This window comes from Staurois parvus, unplaced genomic scaffold, assembly GCF_062004578.1.
Source record: "Staurois parvus isolate SC_StPar_1 unplaced genomic scaffold, SC_StPar_1.0 ptg000047l, whole genome shotgun sequence".
NCBI lineage: Eukaryota > Metazoa > Chordata > Amphibia > Anura > Ranidae > Staurois > Staurois parvus.
The window spans coordinates 6607620-6622922 of record NW_028317843.1 but is presented as its reverse complement, the minus strand read 5'-3'; the positions used below and the strand labels follow the sequence as shown (position 1 = coordinate 6622922).

Below are 15303 nucleotides of genomic sequence, written 5' to 3'. Positions count from 1 at the left end.
ATCTGATCAGCAGGGGATCAGCGGACAGACCCCCTGCTGATCTAAATGGAGCCTACCCCATGTCAAAGGGGCCTTAGACTCGGGAGGGGGCTGGGTGCATCAAAGAAACAGTTGCACTTGCAGTGTGCACTTTCATTGCACCACACCTCACCTTTGTACATTAGCAGGCTTACAGAACATGGAGCTGGTTTTCAAGCCACAGGTTATAGATCTGGTCCCCAACCTCATCCATCTTGCAAGACTTTGCCTTTGCAAGCTTGCAGAAGGCACTGGTAGAAGCAGAAGAGCGGACAGTGCAGGTGGGGACTTCAGAAGAGAGGGTAAGAGACTGCTCTCTGCAGTAACATTGCACAAAGTAGGTAAATATTACATGTTTATTATTTTAAGAAAAAAAATTGCCTTTAGAACTAATTTAAGCTGTATCTGTGTCCCTGGAGATGTGCCAAAAAAATAAAATATTGTCTTCAGATACAAACATTAAACATTCCTAAAATACCGGCAATCAACAGGATTTTCCAATAATCTACACAGACATGAATAAATGAGATATATCAATCAGCAGTAACACACAAGACATATGTAAATAATTCTAGGCTATTGCTTTGTATTTTGTATGGCACAGGAGAAAGCTCAAATTTTTGCAATAGTTTGTAATTATGTTAAATTATGATCCAAAAATTGCATATACTGCATTAAACATAATGACGTATGATTATGGGATAAGGGGAACATCTGAAGGGTGGTCGTAATGCAGCCAGGTCCTGTATACATTTGACTTTAGTTTTGTGTGTACCCAGAGTGTAACTATGAGCAACATAACAAAAATCAGGAATAATGCATTGTTTCAATAGCAAGAACACAGCATGTTTCATTGTTTTGGAGTTCCTCATCAAAATAGTTTTATTATATGTAGATCCTGCTAGTGGTTCCCTTTTTTCCATACTTCAGCCAAGCTCTTCAACAAAATTTTCAGTTACAGGGGTTGAATTAAACCATTTACACTGACAGAGGTGCTTATAATGGTCCATTTTTGGAAAGTAGACAGTTTGAGGTATTTAGTAAGAAGCATGGTGAGTTTTTTGAAGTTGTAATTTTGTGTCACAATTTTTTGGAAAATAAATTAAATAATTTTTTTTCAGATAGTTCTCATTTTAAGATATTTCTCACACACAGCATGAGCATACTTATAATTACATCCCAAAACACATTTTTCTGTGTCTCCTGAGTATGGGAATACCACATGTGTGAGACTGTTTTACAGCATAGATGCAGAAAGGGGCCCAAAATTTGAAAAGCACATTTGAGATTTCAAGGAGCATAAATTAGGCATCTAATTTCCTGCCTACCAATCAGATTTTTGGAGCCACCAGGACAGTGGAAACACCTAGAAAATGAACCAATTTTTGAAAGCAAACACTCCAAGGTATTTTCTGAAAGTCATAATGTGTAATTTTTTGCCAAACATTTTTGGAAAATGGAGGAAAGAAAATGAAAAGTTTTTTTTTTTACACAATGTTGTCAATTAATAAGGTATTTCTACACACAGTATAGACATAGTTAGAATTACACCTCAAAACACATTCTACTCCTCCTCCCGTGTATAGTAATACCACATGTGTGAGCCTTTTTCACAGGCTAGCCCTATAGAGGGGCCCAAAATCAAAGGAACACCTTCAGGTTTTTTTTTAGGAGGATAAACTACACATCTAATTTCCTGACTACCTATCACTTTTCCAGAGGCCCTGGGAGTATTTTTAGGTATTTTTAGGAGGCATGGTGAATCTTTTGAAGACAGCAAGGGCATACTTAGAATTTGATGCCAAAACACATTCTTCTACTCCTTCTAAGTATTGTGATATCACATATGTGAGACTTTTTCACTGTCTGGACTAATTATTTAACGGACATTGTATCTTGTGTATCATACAAATAAACCAACTGAATAAAAATCAATGTACTGTAATGGTCACCTCTATATGAGTGTTCACTGAATATACTGTAGCTTAGTGTAGCATCACTTATAATAGTCCCAGTTCCTATAAGCCAAGCAAGCCTAGGCTACTGGTACATGGCTACCCCCAGGAATGTTATGTTCGTTGACCAGGATGTACAGGAGGATGAAGACAGGAAGAACAAAAAAGTTCCCGTGGTTTCAGGAGTGCAGTTGTCCACAGGGGATTGCTGGGACTGGTGTCTCACAGGAACATAGTCATTTGGACGTGAGGATAGGTCAATCCAGGCCATAGGTAGAGACATTGTCAGCAAACAGGTAAGGATTGGTCCAGGCAACAGGCAGAAATGTGGTCAATAAACAGGCCAGGGTCATAACAGATGGCAGCCAGAGACAACAATGCACTGGTGTGGCAGTGATCAGGAACATTGTTGCTCACTACACTGGCCTGGTGACACTGGGGACTAGTGTGGGAGCAATCAAGCACACTGCTGCTGACTTATACTGGTCAGCTGGCACTGGAACTGGTCTGGCAACATGGACACTATTGCTGGCTTACACTGGTGTAGTGACACTGCAACTAGTGTGGCAGTGACCAGAGACACTCGCTAGTGTGGTGGTCATCAGGGGCAATATGACTGGTGTGCAATGATCAGGGACACTGTAACTGGTGTGGCGGTGAATAGGGACAATATGACTGGTGTGGTAGTGATCAGGAAAATTGCAACTGGTGTCACGGTGATCAGGGACAATATGAGTGGTGTGGCAGTGATCAAGGACACCGAGACTGATGTGGTGATCAGAGACACTAGGACTGGTGATCAGAGACAATATGGATGGGTGTGGTGGTGATCAGAGACAATATTGCTGGTGGGGCAGTGATCAGGAACAATATGACTGGTGTGGCAGTGATCAGAGACAATATGATAAGTGTGGCGGCCAGAGCCCAGGACAAGGGCTGAGCAGGAGGGGCAGCCGACTTGGGCACTGTGGTATTGTGTGAGGTAGGGGGTGCCATGAAGTGTTTGGGGGGAGGGGATTTGTATTGGAAGGGTATAAATGATTTGATATGGTAGTGGGAGGGGATTTGTGTAAGGAGTTGAATTTGTTTGGGAGGTGGTTGTGCTAGTAGAGATGATTTTAGGGTATATGTGCTAGGAAGGAAAATTTGGGAGTGTGGATTTGTTCTAGGAGGGGGAATTTGTTCTGGGAGAGGGATTTGGAGTGGGGGGGGGTTTGGATGTGTATGCATAGGGGAAATCTGAGTGGTAGAGGATTTGTGTTCAGAGGAGTGGGAATTTATGCTTTGAGTTAAACATGCAGTGCATTTGTGTATGTTCACCCTTGGCTCTAGATGACCTTGTCACAGCACTTGCCGTTATTAGATGCAAATGGAGAAACAGAAAAACGGCGCACCGACCTAGTGCATTATCGTTTAAAATATTTATTGAAGAAACAAAGTAAGTATCATACTCACAATAGACATAAAAACACAGGCACGTCAAACTGAACAAGATGTATGATCCAAACAACATCTGAGTCCATAAGATGGAACCCTGGATGACCAACTTGCTAGCGCGTTTCGAGGACACAACCTCTTCCTCAGAGCCAATCTGAGTGGTAGAGGATTTTGTTCAGAGGAGTGGGAATTTATGCTTTGAGTTAAACATGCATTACATTTGTGTATGTTCACCCTTGGCTCTAGATGACCTTGTCACAGCACTTGTCATTATTAACTGGGACATTGAGTGGTGGGGCAGTGATTAGGAAAGCTGTAAGTGGGTGGCGGCAATTAGGGAAAATGAGGCCACTTTCACACAGGGTGGACTTAGCTTGCGATCCGCTTGCTCAGCTGGGTATCTGATCTCCACTGAGCAGGAGGATGACAGGTCCATGTTCACTCCGCTAATGCAGAGTGGACACAGACACAGCCCACTCTCCTCTAGACACAGCCCAACTGCTATCCACTCGGCTCTGATGGATTGGAAATGGATGCCCATCCATTTGTTTTTAGTAGATCAAATCAAATTGGATGTAGGCGGGTGTAAATGGACACATGTCTGACACAGTAGTTGGTGAGAGGTTGCTGGCAAACCCATATTACATTTTGACCCGGATGTAAATGGACACGTCCGTTTACCCCCGTCGTTCCATAGAGAAGAATGGAGGATCCGATCGGGTCCGCCTGTCTGTTTTCAGATCAGACTGCCCGTTTTGTGTTTTTGCTTTTTTTACAATTTATTTTTTTATTACATCCTGTCAAAAGAGCAGTGCAGTGTTACCATAGTAACATTGCACTACTCTAGGAAAGTGATTGGTATTTTTTTTTTTTGCACTATGATTGCTCATACTGCCATGATGGCCTTATAGGCAATACTTTTTTGACAGTTCTTGACTACATTTCTGCAGCCAATGAGAACACTGTGATAAGTGGTCATTGGTTACAGCTATCACATTGGCCCTGTTCAATGTGATCAATGTGACCAATCACAAAGCTCACAGGTGGACACAGTGGTCACACGATTGCACCTATGTGTACCCGCAGGGGTGCCCAGGGGTTTTGCCAGCAGCCTCTAACCAACTCAGAAGATGATCTTCCACTGCTCACTGTGTGAAGTGCGGTTGGTCAGTATCCACAGTGTCTCTCCTCTTGGTTAAAAGAGAAGTATGGGTTTGAAAAAAACAAACTACATACTCACTTAGGTGGATACAGCATCAATCCAATGTTGCATCTGTCTCCTGCTGCCTCTAAGGATGAGAACTGAGCGATCAAATACCGCTGATCACTCAGTTCTTGGTCTTCAATCTGCAGAGAGACAATGGCTATTAGTTACCGGCTCTCTGCTCTGCTCCTGCAGCACTCATTGAAGCACTAGGCTGTGGAGGGGGAGGGAGCAGCTTGCTCAGGCTCTCAGCAACATGCTGAAAGGCTGAGCCAACTGCTGGTCCAGGCTTTTGGGTGGATTGGGATATTGAAGTCAGGATCTTTCCAGAGCATGGACCGGCTCTGTGATGTCATCCCACAGGAGGCTTTAGCCCACTGTAGGCTGAAAACGGGTCACAGGAGTACAGAACAAAGTACATTACTGAGATCCTCAGAAGTAGGGCCAAAATGGCTTTGGCTATCATTTTTCTTTCAGACTCCACCAACATTTATGAATCTCTCCCAGGTCCCAAGCTGTCTATTGCTTCTCTGTCTGTCAGTGCAGCAATGAAGCCAACTGTGCATTGAGTCTTCTCTCAAAGTCCTCCGTACTTCGTCTTCCCAGCCTAGGAGAACAGCAACAACAACCCTCTCTTTGCCCCAGATCCTCCTGGGATCTGCAGTATATTTCTAACCTATCAATCTAGTGCAGTCTACCTGGGACTTCACATCCCACAACCCTAGCAGTCCACATTCTGTGTGCATCCCAATGGGTAGAGGGTGACTCAACACTGGCTGCACAGTTTCCTAATAGTAGTCTCATCCCATGCTATGTCTGTGTAAAAGTCTCCTATGGACACAAGCAAGGGCAGCAATGGGATAGCAGACATGGTGAAATTGTAGCTGCTCCTCCCCCTGTCAGCTTCTGGTTGGGGCTACAAAGCTAATGATATGCTGTGTAATATACAATATGGCTTATTTTTACTGTAAGGATACATTTTTAATGTAAATCTCTAGTGAGACATAATGTCCATTTTTAATTCATACATTTTCTAAGGCAGTAAGGAACCTGTTTGGCTGAAAGTATAACTAAAGGCAAAACTTTTTTTTTGTTTTAGATTGGAGATGGATTAGAACACCTGTCAGGTTTTTATTGCTGTCTGTTCCCCCGTCAGGGAGATTCATCCTCTCTATTTGTCCTGTTTACTTTTATCATCAAAAGTGAAATAAAAGAAACCCCAAATTTTGGGTTGTCCCCAGAAAAGTAATAGAGGGGAAAACTTCCAATGGGGTCACTAGTTCTGGTGACCTGGGGGCTCCCGGGGAAATCTGCAGCAATTTTCTCTCACTTTCTTTTTGGCTATGTGACAGGACGTGAAGGTAAATATCCCTAATGGGACACAGATGGCAGGAAAATAAACTCACAGAGGTTAAAACCTTCCCTTAATGAAAATCCAAAATGAAAAAAAAAAACAAGTGTTACCTATAGTTCTACTTTAACTGCAAGTGACATACTGTAAGTCTGACCACCTGTGTCTAGCATTCAGGAAAGTCCTAGTGGTCCTCTGCAGCTGTAGGTATTTTGCTCATGGAATAGTGAACTGTCCTGTGGACAAGAAATAGCCCATTTTATTGGTTGAAGTAAGCACACATTTGAATTGATCCTTTCATTAGCGTATCAATACAAAATGAATATTCACAACAGAAAAGTAAATGTTGTGCTTCACTGAAAGTGGACTTAAAGCCAGGTTATAAATTTGTGTAAAAAATTATGAGATGATTGGAAAACTTACAGCTGGTTAGTAATGGACTCTAATGTCACCATCAAAAGCTAAGCAAGTTTCATACATTTAACCCACCATTCATAAATCAAAGGTTCATTAGTAGGGATAGGGAGGCCTTTACAACACCTATGACCTCATCTCTATGTTTGCTATGATCATGATATTCCTTGCTTGGTTTTGCATTGGGTTTATCTTAAAATAAGGCAAGGCAAATGATTGGTTATTCTTTCCAGGCATTTTTTACAGAGACATGGAATAGTCAGTGCAATAATATTGCCACATTTAATTTTGCAAATACCAGCACTGCATTCAACAGGCAATAATGTCAAATCACAATTGCTATCTTCTGGTTTCCCCCATAGGAGCATATGTAGAAAGCAGTACAAGTTATCTGATGCTATTTCACACCTAGACACTCAGGGACCAGAAATGTCACATCTGTGGTATGGTACAAAGCTAGAATCTCAGTGATTTCTTATGGGCTGATGGTTAATAGGGATGGGCACCCCCCTGTTTGGTTCAGGGTCAAACATGTGAACCTAATGAAAGTTCGACTGTGAACCTCGAACTCAATGCAAGTCTATGGGACTCAAACTTGTAAATTCAAAGGTGCCCATTTAGGTCAGGTAGGAAGATTAGGAGGGACCCCACACTACTTTTTTTTTTTTAAAGTGCGTGGGGTTCTCCCTAAAAGTCACACCAGGCTCTTTAGATCTGGTAGGACTTTAAAGGGGAACCCCACCGCCAAAATTGGGGGGGGGGCTGCGTGGTGTTCCTCCTAGAAGCCATGACAGGCCCTTTAGGCCTGGTAGGACTTTTAAGGAGAACCCTACCCCCCAAAAAAATGGGAGGGGAAAGGGTGGTATCCCCCCTATATTCCTACCAGACCCTTGATCTGTTGCACAGGCCTGGCAGGCCAAGAAAGGGGGAGGGGAATGAACAAGCACACCCCTCCCTGTGGCTTGGCAGGCCACATGCTGGGACAGTGTCCCCGTGCCTGTGGGACATGGACTTTGTCCCCACAAAGCCTGGGCTGTGGTTGTGGGGTCTGTGGGAGGGAGTTATCAGAATATGGAAGCCCTTTTAACATGGGGCCGCCCAGATCCTGGCTCCCCCTTGTGAATGAGTATGGGGTACAAAGTACTCCATACTCATTCATCAAAAAAGTGTAAAATGTGAATAAAAACACAACAGCAAACAAAAGCACTCGCCGCAATCTGACATTTGCTGGTCAGATGGAAACAATTGGGCAGGGCTAGCGGTGACATCACCACTAGCTCCACCCAATTGCTCTCTGATTGGCCATAGCATTGCACCTGACCTGTGGTCAGGTGCATTGCTTTGGCCAATCACAATGCACTGTGAGAGCGCAGTACATTGTTGGGCGTGGTTAGTTATAGTTGTGTTACTATTCACATATATTTCTGTTCGCTCCTTTTATCTCCATGCAAAATAAATTTGATGATAGTAAATTACTGCCCACAATGTACTCATTTAATAAGTAACATACTTTATTACAAGTCATCAACACATAAAGCACGCTGTAAATGTGAGGGATGTGTTTTGATATTACAGATTGCAAAGTTCAGTGCAGCACAAGCATAAATAACTCAGAAATTAGCTTATTTTTTTTCAAAAAGAAACCCAAAATGATCCTATGACATTACTCTCACTGAGTACAAATATGGCATGGCTTATTATCTTGCCACAATCCATATAAATGATCAATTCTGAGGACAACTTTCTCTCCAAGTAACAGGAGCGAACAAAGTAAAACCTTAAAACCATCTATCTCCTTTCCCAGTTCAACGCAGGTTGGTCTTCCTAACGCTAACATTTCAATTGTGGGTAGAACAGGTGTAATCAGGCACCTACGTTCCCAAGTAGGATTCTAAGCACTTTTGGTTGTCAAAGCCAACTAGGTTCTGCAAAGATAACCTACCTACGTGTAAGGTTCTCATTTATCCAGGACATGATATATAGTATCTAATAGTAGTTAGTCACATTCAACTGGGCTTTAATATTGAAGATTTGGTGAAGTTTTTCGAAGCCGCTTCTTTAGTTTCTGTAAGTCTGGGAAATATCTCAGCATTAACCCACATGATTAACATTTTTGAAGCCTATGACACCAAAGATGGCCCCACAGGTTTCACATCTTCTTCTCTGTCCTTAGACAATAACATTTGTCTTTCTATTGTAGTGGGATCAATGTGTTGGTTCTCCCTGTTTGAATAAAATTGGTGGGGTATTTTCCTAACACTCATTAGAATTGAAGAGGAGGCTTGGGCAAGCTTTGAAACACTTTCAAAATTACAGAACAAGTCCAGCTGAATGTAAATAACTATTATTAGATATTATCTACCTTTCCCCACACTCACTTTCGTACTAATAATCAGACTAGAAATTCCACAATGACGCTTCTTGCTGACTTGTACGACTTGACAGGTATAAACGCCTTCTTTCACAAATGTCAGAGGCTCTCTATTTTACAATAGATGCTGAGATGTTATCCCTGGATCCTAATTTGCCTTAGCTCCACTTTTTGCTGTCCCCTGGTTTGCTCTATTTCCATGGCCATTTTTAGGAGGGCCTTTTTTTTATGGTAGATTTCATATTTATTTTACATTATAGAGAATGAAGATGGGGGAATGAAACTCTGTGAAACGTGAGTCCCAGAGCTGGGCTCCATAACAAATACAAAGGGTAGATTGCTCAACTTCCTTCAGTCTGCTTGCATGGGAAATGTTACTTTTGTATGGACTGAAACTTTACTTTACCATTATTCTCAATAGTTTAGATAGTGAGAGAGAAGACATAATTCATAATTGGTTGTTGTTTATTGAAACACACCACAGGAGATAACAGAACAAAAATGCTCAGGTCTAAAGACAAGAATGTAACCAAAATTAGATTCCTGGTATTTGGTGCCCCCCCCCCCCCCCCATGTCATTTTTGTTCTAATATAAGTACAAAAGAAATTACAGAAACAGTAGTGAATCCTTTTAGATTTACCTGTATCCCACTCGGTATAGGTGATATTGATTTGAGAATTTATTTTACTACCAAAACTGGTGTTGATGGGACTTTCTCTGTACTTATATAAGAAATTGGTGACCCTTTCTGCTCATGTAAGTCTTCAATGCACAAACCAATTGAGAGTTTTTTGGGGATTTATTTTTAGGGATTTGTTATAGCCAAACATAAATAATTTGTTTATTAAATTTATCAGCAGAGATGTGTTTAATTTAAATTGTTTGTAATTACTGCATCCGACAATCAATGCGTCACTATGATAAATTTGACTTACCCTTCTCTACAGATGATCATGCTTTGCTATACTCTACATCACACAGGTACACATTAAAAATGGGATGGCAATATTGATCAATGGCTTCTATATTACAAGAACTCCCGAACCTGCAGGAAAAAACACTTTGCACCTCAACTGGAGCAAAAATATGAATTCATTGTTCCATTGGCCACTCCCATTATATATGTGTTTCATATAGTCTCAAGTAAGGCATGTTGTGAAAGTGGAAAAAAAAGTAGCAGTTATAGTACCATTTTACTTAACAGATTGCAATAAAAATGTCTTTCATTTATTTTTATATAATTTTAAAATATTTATTGTAATGTCTTTTTGAACTGTTTAGTGAATTATTAACTATTTTATGGCCACATGGAAGTAGACAATAAAATATTCTGTTCATCTATGTTTGTTTTACTCAAGGTAAGAGATGCTTATATAAATATAGGAAGGTTGCTTTTATGCTCAGTGCAGGCAGACATTTTGTATATAGAATCATATTTGCCCTATCAATTAAATCTGAACTTGTAACACCTCTACAAATACTGTTGAATTTATAAAAAAAGAAAAACATTCTGGGAAAATTTAGTTAGGCCTTATAACTTAGATGATGTTAGAAATTTGGAAAATATTTAAAAAAACATGTACATTCTGAACATGATACTCATTGGCCTCATCTTTTTTTATCCTCAAGCTAAAAATCACCATATTGGGCCTATACTTTAAAATGTGTCTATACTTAAACAAATATTTATCTCCTATACTGAAATTACTAAGAATGTCTCTTTAGCAAAGAGAGTGCTGCCACCAGTTCATATGAGCAGTGCCATGGGGAAAATGACTTTTGACTGATTGGTTAGGTCCACTTGAACTCCAGTTGTGTCACCTTCTTCTTTATCAAAATAACATTCTTGGTACTTTTTAATACATCATCTGTGTTTAAAACATTTTTAAATATTTCATCATATAGATTATTTTCTCTGAGTAAACGCAAACTGCATGGAGGAAATAGGGAGTGCAAGTTGTTTCTCAATGTAGCAGTGTGGTTTAAGAGCTAAGTTCACTTTGTTAAATGGCTATTGCAAACAAGGGGCCACAGTAGGTTAAAATCCATTGTGCCATGTTTCAAACTATCGTTTATCATAATTGTCAAATCTGTTGGCCTGTTCTGGCCCCCCAAAACCTGGTCTAAATACTCTCATGCTGTTTACATCCGCCATTTCTTGTCTGACTAGTTTCTTTGACAGACCTGATGTTGGGTGCTCACTCCAAGCATTGTTGTAATGCCATGCATGCACAGTGCGCTCTCTCTTATCCTATTTCTGATGTCAGCCGCTGCTGTTATAGGGCAAGAGAGTTCACGTTGAGAATGTGTGGCTTTTCTAACAGGAAATGCATTCACTCCTGTAATGTGAGCGCCCAATGTTTGGTATGTCCAGGACACTATAAGCAAATGTAAACAGCATGGCAGTATTTTGTCCAGGTTTCAGAGGAGCCAGAACAAGCCTACAGGTATGGAAGTTACATGAAACATTTCAAAAACCAGCACCATACATTTTAATGTACTGGGGCCTCTTGTTTTCATGGGTCATTTTATGCTAAAGGTGAAATTAGCCTTTAATTGAGCTTTACCAGGTTTATCAATTAAATGTGAAGTGCCATGAGTTGTGCCAAATGCAATAACCTTTTGCAACTACTCCAATCATCTTACCTATAGTCATCTGCAGTATCTGAAATCTGAGTGCTTGCAATTGGGTACTACTTTTTGTATTTTTCCATTGGTTTCTGCGGTCTCCATTGAAAACAGAGACAAGATGATCCATTTGGTAAGCTAACAAGATGTGTTATTTGCCATAACAATCAATATTTTCAGACATGTGATAGTTATTCTCAGATCTCCTACAGTTTTATAGCAAATAATGATCATTAAAGTTTATTAGGTTGACCCTTACATGAATTGATTGATTTTTGCACATGCCAGTACATCTCAAGTATTATTTGATGTCCCCTGTGTGTCTCACTTCTCCTCCTGTTGTATTACAACAATGTATTGTTTATCACCATGAACAGTAAGAGTAACAGGATTTGGGCCTTGTAATGGACAGGCATTAAGAGTTATGTAAACTTGGTAATACACACCTATCTATAGCTAATTTATCTGACAAGAGTTTTTATAGTATGATTGCATTCCCCTATGTTGGGCAGAGGCTTATAAGGATTTTGCATTTCTTAGGGATTCATATAGAGAATTGTTCAATGACACCAATGGATCATGACACTCGATAGCCATGGTGGTCTCACTCACTATCCTAAGTGAATATGGAGTTTCCAGCAGAGAGAGTGAGACCTCCTTCAATATGTGGGCAGAGCCAGGATCTCAGGTTCAGTGTCCTCCATCCCTTAGGGATGTGATAAGATAGTAGGTGATTAAACTCTCCAGTCTCCAACCAAAACTCAAATAACAGTTTTGAGTCACGTTTTGAAACCCGTGCTAATAAAAATATGAATGCTGCCATTCCTGACTTCTCCTTCAGTAAATGAGTATACTCTGAGCCACAGATCTGGAACAAAAATGATTATCAAAAGTTCTGACTTCGCTAGCTGCTTGTTTGTTTCAAACAGTGATTTGGAAAGGACTGACATTTTAGAAAACAGGGGGTTATTACAATGAGGTCCACATTGCCAGGTTCCAGAGTTATCTTAACTATAGGTTTCCTTTTATTTATAATTGAGTAGTGTAAACACAACTTCAGACAAGGTTTTTGGTTATCTAAAAATTCTTTGAATAGCTTCGGATTTTGGAATTTGATTTCAGAAAGTAATTTTTTCATACTGACATATACCTAAAATATGCATAATATATATGTTGCACAACCATACGCCATACATGTATACTAAGGTTTATTATAGATAAACAAAGCTATGAAAAAATAAAAATGTAAGAACTTCTTTTTACAACTACCTTGTATACTATTTTAACCTTTGCCTGTACTGTTATACTGTATTGTAGTTTGTTAAAATGAGAAATGATTTGCTTAAATGAGTTTATTCTTCTTGTGATACTTGTGCTTTCAAACTCATAAATTGTTGTGATCTTATTAAAATATATATGTAAACTATATTTTACAGTATAGTTGGTGCAGATGTGCTTTTGGTTTTGGTCTGTAATTGTAACTGTGCTACACACAGGGCCCTTAGTAGCATGCTGTAGGGCAAATATTTAAACACATTTGACTACAAAATTTATCTTTCCAACGACCAACTTCAACATGCATGTACTGTATGTACGTTGTTTGATAATTCATTCATGACAGTCTTCTTGCACTTTTCAAAACAGCAACTGACGGCATCCAAAGTGAATTTTCCCTTTATATGGAAAGTCAAAACGTATTTCAGAAATGCAGCAATGCAAAGCACTGCCCCTTACGTCTAACTCCCAGTCATGTTTAACATCACATATCAAAACATATGGAGCAGCTATAAGAACTGTGATCAGATACTTTCTGTTGTTTCAATAGCTAGAGCCCAGGGTGAGATGATATTATTCTGACATTACACTTGATGTACAGAAAAGGTCTTTAAGAGAGATTTCTTCATTATCCATATTAATATCCCAGATTCCATTGCTCTTAAATAGATCACAACAGGTTAGGAAGAGTCTTCATAAACAACTCAAAGAGTTTCCTTTGAGACATTATTGTGGCCGCCATATTGAAGTTGATGTAATGTATTCCAACTGGTGCACTGGCACAAAACAAGCATTTTGATTGATTGTTACCAGGCACAGTTAAGTTTGTATTTGTATTACTTAAAACCCTTTGTGAGTTGAAGCAATATTTTAAAAAATGCAGTCAATTTAGTTCACTAGGAACCAGTGACCCTTAGGAACTTTTGACTTCAGCAAGATATAATTCATGGGAACAATGGAGTGCCAAGTGAAGTGACACGTTTCAAGTTGAAAGTTCATGCTTTATTTGGGGTGTAATGAGCAGAAACCTTCAACTTAAAGCTTACTCAACTCATCATTTGGGACTCCATGTTTTCTCTTTTGATGGTCACATCCACAGTTCCACTGGTACGTTCTGGCACTGTCTTACCAGATTCCAGTGCCACCTCCTGTATACTTCTATATTGTCAAGTTAGAGCATTGATGCTTCTGATACCTATTCTATTTATAGGAAACATCCTCTTAAATATGGTTTACACCAAGGGCTGGAGTTCAGTGATTTGCCTTCACTGATCATAGTTAGTTGCATGCCCATGAATGCTGTGATAACATAACAAAATAAAGCTACCTGCCACCCATTCCCAACTTGAAATAAAGGCTTTCATCTCTACATGGCCTTTGCAATCATCCAGGTCTGTATACATTGTATTTTATATTCATACCACTCTTAACTTGATTGTGCCGCTGATTCCCAGTGAGTTACTACTAAATACTTATCACAAAATGATTATTCGTTTTTATGTGAGCGGCAGGTACATTTTTATTTTTTATCCTTTTAAATTTCTCATCTATTGCTGCCCAAGGGCCTTATTTTTAAAAACACATTTATTGGTAAAACAGGGATGTCACATACCAACCAGTCACATTGATGGAAAAAATAAATTGGTTTTGTTTGGTAACACTGTTATTTTTGCTTTGTGTTCGTTTTTGTGCCTACACCCCAAGCACTTTAAGCAGATACAAAAGGTTCATGTTTTAATACTCAGTGGAAAAAATTCACATTTTGATTTTGAAAAAGATTTGATGCTTTTCTACATATCCAGCCCATGAAGACAGTCTGCTTAAAAAGTCCATAGAAAAATATAGAAATAGCATGAACCAGAATGTTTTATATGCGAGTTGATGCAAACGTTTTTCCCCAGTCCACATAATTTTCGAGAATTGTTAGGTAACGTGGCTTATTATCAAAACATACTGACTACTCAGTTTCTATACCATAAGATATATAGTACTTGTTATCATATGGCAATTTCAGCACTGAGTCAATGAAAAACAAATCCATAATGGATCAACCATTTTTGCAGTTGTTTGCTGTAGATCCAGCAGCTTTGATTGTGAAGGTATATTTCCAAAATGAATTCAGCAAACCATCACACGGATTTCCATATGTGTGCTGGGAATACTGTAAATCATTCCATATTTCCACAACTGATATAAAATACAAAGAAACTTCCCATAACTGAAAGTATTCCATTGTCCTCATCTTCTGAACTAGAAGTCCAAAGGTCGAATCATCATTGTTGTTGAACGCAAAGAGTAGCTTGGCCCTTTGAAATAATGCCATTTTATTCCATTCAGTTTTCCATGGTTTTGGCCAGCATTGTAGTACATCCCATTAAGATTAGAAGGACCACAGGCATCAAACCACCAACCTATATAAGGAAATGCAAACAAAATTCACAATTACTTAATAGTATATTGACTGCAGGGAAGTATACAGTATATATGAAATAAAAAAGGAAACAAAAAGATTAAAGACCAATAAATAGTTTAAAAAAGCTCTCAAATCATTCAAGTTGCAGAAAAACAGTGAGAAATCAGTCTTACTATTCTTTTGGTTCCTATAGCAGCCACAAATATAGCAAAGTAGCCTTTTCCCGGCAGTCATGC

General features: G+C 39.4%; 1 protein-coding gene across 1 annotated transcript in view; it reads right to left on the bottom strand.

Annotated features, from left to right (window-relative positions):
* Positions 1–7869: 7869 nt before the first annotated feature.
* ANGPT1 (angiopoietin 1) overlaps positions 7870–15303 on the bottom strand; it is a 468377-nt gene continuing 460943 nt past the window's right edge. Inside the window, exon 9 of the mRNA XM_089664458.1 lies at positions 7870–15065. Coding sequence (XP_089520584.1) covers positions 14905–15065 — 161 coding nt within the window. The 3' untranslated portion in view covers positions 7870–14904. The remainder of the gene's footprint in view (positions 15066–15303) is intronic.